Below are 6,409 nucleotides of genomic sequence, written 5' to 3'. Positions count from 1 at the left end.
TTTTTCGTCATCTTGGAAAAGAGCTGCACCTGGGTTTTATTCAGTAGAGGAGTGACTTGAAGAGGAATGACTGAGAATTGTGGGAAATAGGTGAGCACTGTGAGCTGAGCTAGGTGGGTGGCCTACATTTATCTCTGCCACATGCAGAGGAAGTAATTTGCATTATTCTATTGAGATAGTATCTAATGTTTTGGGGGTCTGGTGCTTTAGCTCTGATGTCATCTTTCAAGCCCCAGGAAGTCATAGCCTCTGTCTCAAGGCTGCATCCCAGGTGGCAGCGTGGAGCATCGGCTCTTTGTTCTCTCTGGACCCTGCTCACATTAGAGAGCAGCAGGTGTTACCAGGGAAACACGCATGCCACCTTCAAAGACTGTCACTAGCACCTCAGCTACACTAATATACATTGCTTAAGGCCAATTGAAAGGATAAAGAGAAGCCCTAGCCAGCTCTGTACATATCAATACAAGGAAATAGGGTCAGGTGGTCCTCCACAAGATGACATGCCACACAGAGCGAGCATAGGTGCAAAAATAAACTGACACTGAACATGTTTGGGAAGAGTTCTCACAGCACTCACCTGCCACTGCCACATGTAGTGGCATCCCTGTGTTCTCAGCGTGGAGCTTCCTTAAGATTGCAACCCTCTTCTTTTTTATCGCTCAGTCACCTCCGTCTAGCCTGGGGCTGTGGACATTGTATCTGTTCCACAAATACTTGTCCCATGAAACCCTAAAATTCAGGACCATTGGGCAAACTGCTTCATTTTTCTGAATGTCAGTTTTCTTATCTAAAATATGGACAATAACAGGGTTGTTGTGAAGATGAGACAAAATGGCAGAATTGAAATGTTCAGTCAGTAATAAAATACTTTGCAAATAAAAGATCATAGGCTCTCAGACAGGTTCAGTCGCTATTTCTTGAGACCTAGAATCTGATTGGAGATGCACACTGGGTGAGTTTTGGTTCTATCCACAGCTCTGCTGAGTCTTAAGTTCCCGCTTGGGGCTGCCTCTTCTCCCCTGCCTTGGGAGATAGTGCAGGACACATGTGCAGATGCTGAGCCCAGGACCTCGACTCTCCCAGTGCCTTGTCACTCAAAGTATGGTATGTGGCCCAGCAGTTGAGCTTCTTCCAAAAGTAAATTCTTGAGCCCTCCATCTCTACCCAGATCTACTGAGTCCAGAAACTGGAGAGTGGGTCTTTATAATTTGTTTTAACAAACTTCCAGGGAATTCCAGCGCACCCAAGATTAAGTCCTACTGTTCTTCTTGCTCCAAAATGACCAGAGGACATGCTTTAATCTCAATGTGGCTGATGATTCTCCTTGGCTCTGCAGACTCCCATATTTTGGATTTGGGTTTCCAGATTTAGCTTACTGCTGGCCTAGGAAAGAGGAAGCTACAAACCATCGCCCCACCCCACTCCACACAGCCATACACTGACCACTCGTAAACAGCAGAGTTGAGGCTTGGTGACTCTCAGGGAATTTCCAGGACATGACAGGACATGCTATATGGTGGCTTCATTTACCCTGTTTTGTTGGAGCCTGTGAGCTTGTGCTAATGAATGGATTGTGTCTCCCTGCCAGTGAATTTTACCTGGCCTAGAGAACGCCAGGCAAACATGAACAGTTCTGAGTGGGTGCCCTTTGGGGACCATGCAGGAACCTGTGCTGCTGTTGACATCTTCATAAGTGACTCTGGCGAGTGACTGGACCTACACTGTGTTCTGACTTAGCCAGCTGTGTGCAGTTGAGGGTCCCGGTCCTCAGCTGTTCCTTCTTCCCATCCTCTCTTCACCAGAACAGGTAGATAAAAGCAGATAAACAAGCAATGCCTGTGTACACTGTTGATGTAAACTGGTATCTCCATTACAGAAATCAAGATGGCGGTTCCTCAGAAATTCAGCACAGAACTGTTGTATTGTGCAGCCATTCCAGTTCTGGCTACATATGCTAAAGAACTGAAATTGGGAAACTAAACAGGTCTTTACACAGCCATGTTCACAACAGTATCGTTGCAAATACCCCAAAGGTGAAAACAGCCCAAAATATCTATTGACAAGTGACTACACAAAAGTTGGCATATGCATATAGTGGTATTTTATCCAGCCTTAAACAACAGGACATTCTGACACATACTACAACATGGGTAGATCTTGAAAACATACTCAATTTTAAAAGGCAGACATAATAGGATAAATCCTGTATGATTACATCAAAACATTTTATTTTATCTTGTTAAAACTTACTTTGTATCTGGAATCTTTTTTGTTAATTCTCAACAATGTGACCTTTTCCCTGATTCAAATTAAAATTACAGTCTCTGACTCCCCATTTTGCTTTGGGGGGATCATGCTGCTCATCTTCACATTTGCCATTCGATGTGGCCTGTTTCTGGTCCCCAGGAGCAGGTGTCATTATCTCCATTTTCCAAGTGAGGAAAAGGAGGCTCCCAAAAGGTAAGTGATTTGCATAGCCCTGTGGTGGCCTGGCCTGGTGCTTGTATCCTGCAGTCTCTGAAAGGAGAGAAGAGGAGGTTCTTGCTAAGGGGCAACCAGCAATCTGGGCTGGGCCTTGCAGGGAACTGTCGTTTCTTGTCAAAGCACAATAGGAGGTGAACAAGCTGCAGCTCCCCTGAGACTGTCTGGAAAGGCCCCCAGGAGGAGCTGTGCACTCAGAGTTAATGGACCTAATTAATGCAGTCTCATGAGCAAGTAGGAAAAATGTGAGTGACGCTGTTGTTATGACCGGGAGTGGTGGGGCCCTCAGAGTTGCGTGTGGGTTGGAGTGGAGGTTTGCCTTGAGCTGGGCTTGGGCCTGGCTCCTGCTCCTAAGATCTCCTGGGCTTACTTGCTGCAAATAGAGACCGGGAAAATAAAGGACAAGGAAACATACGTAAGGAAAGCCAGAGAAGGAATGGGAAACCATGAGCCGTATCAGGGTCTTTGTGTGGGACTCGTTTAGATATTCTATTTGCATTTGAGTTGGTTGGTTGGTAAAATCTGTAAGAGGTGATTAGAAAATATGGTGACTGTTTAAATAAAAATTTTATTACAAAAGAAAAAAAAATTTTATTACAGTAAAAGAGACACTGCCAGTAATCCCCTTCAGAATATCCCCCTCACTTCCAACACACTTATCCCATTGTTTTTGCTACTTCTGGAAGCAGTTCTGGAAAGTGTTTTCATGAGTACCTTTATAAGGTGTGAGCAAAGTAAATGCTGTTGCCCACAGCCATTTGATGGAAAAGGCTGGCTCATAAGGACATTATGGTGGGCTGGGGAGATAGCTCAGTGGAATAAGTGCTTGCCTGGCACCCGCAAGGTCTAGAGTTTGATCCCTGGTACCACAAAAAAAAAAAAAAAAAAAGTTATGGTGTCTTCATTTATCATAGTCACTGGATCTGGCACCGTGTGACCTCTGCCTGTTCTCCAAAGTCAAAATGACCATGCACGGTAAACATTTTGAACCAATTCCGCACACAGAGTCACCCACACCAGTGCAACTTAGGGCAGTCTTAAAAGAGGACTTCCAGAGCCGCTTCAGAAAACAGCAAGAACTATAGAATAATTGTTCCAAGCAAGGAAGAGTGTTTTAAGAGTGACTAATAGCAATATGTCTTTTAATATAATTTTTTATAAAAAAAATTAAACATTTGCCGTAGTTCACAGATGAAAGGATTACCAGGCATAGAAGCCTGCCTTCCATGCAGTAGGTGTAATAGAAATGCTAGCAATGATGGTTCTAAGATTTTCCCACCTTTGACTTGCAGGGGCTTGCCCACCACCAGCGATGCCCTGCCCTTGCTCTAGCTTGAGTCACCTTCTGTAAACAAGATGGCGGTGGGGAGTCCCTGAGCCCATGAAGGGTGAGGCCCCTTCCATCCCAAAGATGGGGAACATCACTGCAGACAATGCCTCGCTGAGCTGTACCATTGACCACACCATCCACCAGACGCTGGCCCCGGCAGTCTATGTCACGGTGCTGGTAGTGGGCTTCCCGGCCAACTGTCTGTCCCTCTACTTCGGCTACCTGCAGATCAAGGCCCGGAACGAGCTGGGCGTGTACCTGTGCAACCTGACCGTGGCGGACCTCTTCTATATCTGCTCGCTCCCCTTCTGGCTGCAGTACGTGCTGCAGCACGACCACTGGTCCCTTGGCGACCTGTCCTGCCAGGTGTGCGGCATCCTGCTGTACGAGAACATCTACATCAGTGTGGGCTTCCTCTGCTGCATCTCTATCGACCGCTACTTGGCTGTGGCGCATCCCTTCCGCTTCCACCAGTTTCGTACCCTGAAGGCAGCTGTGGGGGTCAGCGTGGTCATCTGGGCCAAGGAGCTACTGAGTAGCATCTTCTTTCTCATGCACCAGGAGGTAATTGAGGACAAGGACCGGCATCGTGTCTGCTTTGAGCACTACCCCATTAAGGCCTGGCAGCGCAGCATCAACTATTACCGCTTCCTGGTGGGGTTCCTTTTCCCCCTGTGCCTGCTGCTGGCCTCCTACCGGGGCATCCTGCAGGCCGTGCGCCGGAGCCATGGCACCCAGAAGAGCCGCAAGGACCAGATCCAGCGGCTGGTGCTCAGCACTGTGGTCATCTTCCTGGCCTGCTTCCTGCCGTACCACGTGCTGCTGCTGGTGCGCAGTGTCTGGGAGGCCAGCTGTGATTTTGCAAAGAGTATCTTCAATGCCTATCACTTCTCCCTGCTCCTCACCAGCTTCAACTGTGTCGCCGACCCTGTGTTGTATTGCTTCGTCAGTGAGACCACACACAGGGACCTGGCACGCCTCCGCGGGGCCTGTCTGGCCTTGCTCACCTGTGCCAGGACCAGCCGGGCTCGGGAAGCCTACCCACTGGGTGCCCCCGAGGCCTCTGGGAAAAGTGGGGCCCAGGGTGAGGAGCCTGAATTGCTAACTAAGCTCCACTCGGCCTTCCAGACCGCTAGCTCGCCTGGAGCAGGAGGGTCCCCCATGGCCTAGCCAGGGTCACCCACATGTGGGGATAGGTAAGGCCTGAGCTTTCAGCCCACCAGTCTTGTGGTCCTGAGCTTGCACCTGGCTGCCTCCTGCTTTGACCTGACCTGGCAGGCGTCTCTTCTGCTGGAGGGATGGAAGGACTGGCCGAAGACAGGCCTCTTTGGTCCCTGGAAGCCTGCTCCAGCTTGCCGAGGCTGGTGACACTGCCCAGGATAGAAAGATCCCTGTCAGCTCCTGGGCATCCTTGGCTGCCAGCTGGGGCTGCTGCTGGGAGGGTGGCTGTGACTTGTCACTTCCAGGAAGTTTGTGAAGAGTAACTGGGGGTGGGAGCATAGAGTTCAAGGACTCAGAGGCTGGGGAGTTGGGAGGTGGACTGGGGACCTGCGTGTTCACCTGCCACTGCCTGCAGTGTCACTGTTGTCACAGATGACGCCTGTGCAAATGTGTGGCCACTACCCTATTCTGTGACATGTGAAGCTGCATTGTTGTTGTTGGCACTTGAAAGCCACATCCGCAATGGGGTGGGCAGGGAAGACTGGCTAGGAAGAAGGAAGGTGGAGGCATTGCTGACCTTGGGGTAAAACAGAAACCCCGTCTCCAGCCATACCATGCTGTACAGGGAGAGGGGAGAAGATCCCCCAGGTCAGAAGGCTAATGGCAGACGAAGTCCTGGGGAGAGGCCTGAGCGACTTCCAACAGTCAGTTTGTCCTTAACTAAGTTCTTGACACAGTTCTGCTACTTAGCTTTCTGTTTCCATCTGCCCCAAAGTGCCAGGCTGGGAGTCTGGAGTTTGGCAACACACACACACACACACACACACACACACACACACACACACACACAGTCGGGGGAGAAAAGGAAGAAAGAGGTTAAAAATGCCAGGCTCCCCATGACAGCTGTTTGCTAAGACACTGAGACAAGGGTCATGTCTTTCCCAGTCCTTGCTACACACACCCTGAAGCATTTCGCATCTCAGAGAGGATTGCAGCATTGTGCCAGGGTTCTTGGATGCACCCAGACCAACAAAGCCCATGCATGCATCCTGGGATCCTTAAGCTCACAGGTCGGGGCTTAAGCTCTGCTTTGTTTTAAATAGGTCCTGTGACCAAGAGGCGAGGTGGCCTGGAACTCACCTCGCTCCTTTCCCACCCAGGGTGCTCTGCCCGATGTCCCAGCTCACCTCCCTAGAGATGGCAGTGGATTAGTGGGTATATGAAGCCCAGGACTCAGGCCACCAACTGCATCCTGTCCTGGAGGGTTAGGTATAAGGCTCATCTCTTGCAGCTTCATGGCTGGCCACAATTAGGTGTCCTTCCTACCCTTGGCATGTGCATAGGTTTCTCCTGTTCTGTTTTGCAGTAAAGCTTCCTGCTCCTAGGGTGCCACCCTCTCAGAGTTCTCTGGAGAGCAGAAGAGAGGCGCATGGGTTC

General features: G+C 49.7%; 1 protein-coding gene across 4 annotated transcripts in view; it reads left to right on the top strand.

The window, feature by feature from the left end:
- Gpr68 (G protein-coupled receptor 68) overlaps positions 1 to 6,409 on the top strand; it is a 28,898-nt gene extending 22,489 nt beyond the window's left edge. For all 4 annotated transcript variants that reach the window (XM_023719604.1, XM_023719603.1, XM_023719605.1 and 1 more), the window contains one exon: positions 3,774 to 6,409. In XM_023719604.1, the coding sequence (XP_023575372.1) occupies positions 3,863 to 4,981 (1,119 nt within the window). In that variant the 5' untranslated portion in view covers positions 3,774 to 3,862 and the 3' untranslated portion in view covers positions 4,982 to 6,409. The remainder of the gene's footprint in view (positions 1 to 3,773) is intronic.

Source organism: Octodon degus, unplaced genomic scaffold (genome assembly GCF_000260255.1).
Source record: "Octodon degus isolate 3935 unplaced genomic scaffold, OctDeg1.0 scaffold00070, whole genome shotgun sequence".
NCBI lineage: Eukaryota > Metazoa > Chordata > Mammalia > Rodentia > Octodontidae > Octodon > Octodon degus.
This window is presented reverse-complemented; position numbering and strand designations above follow the sequence as displayed.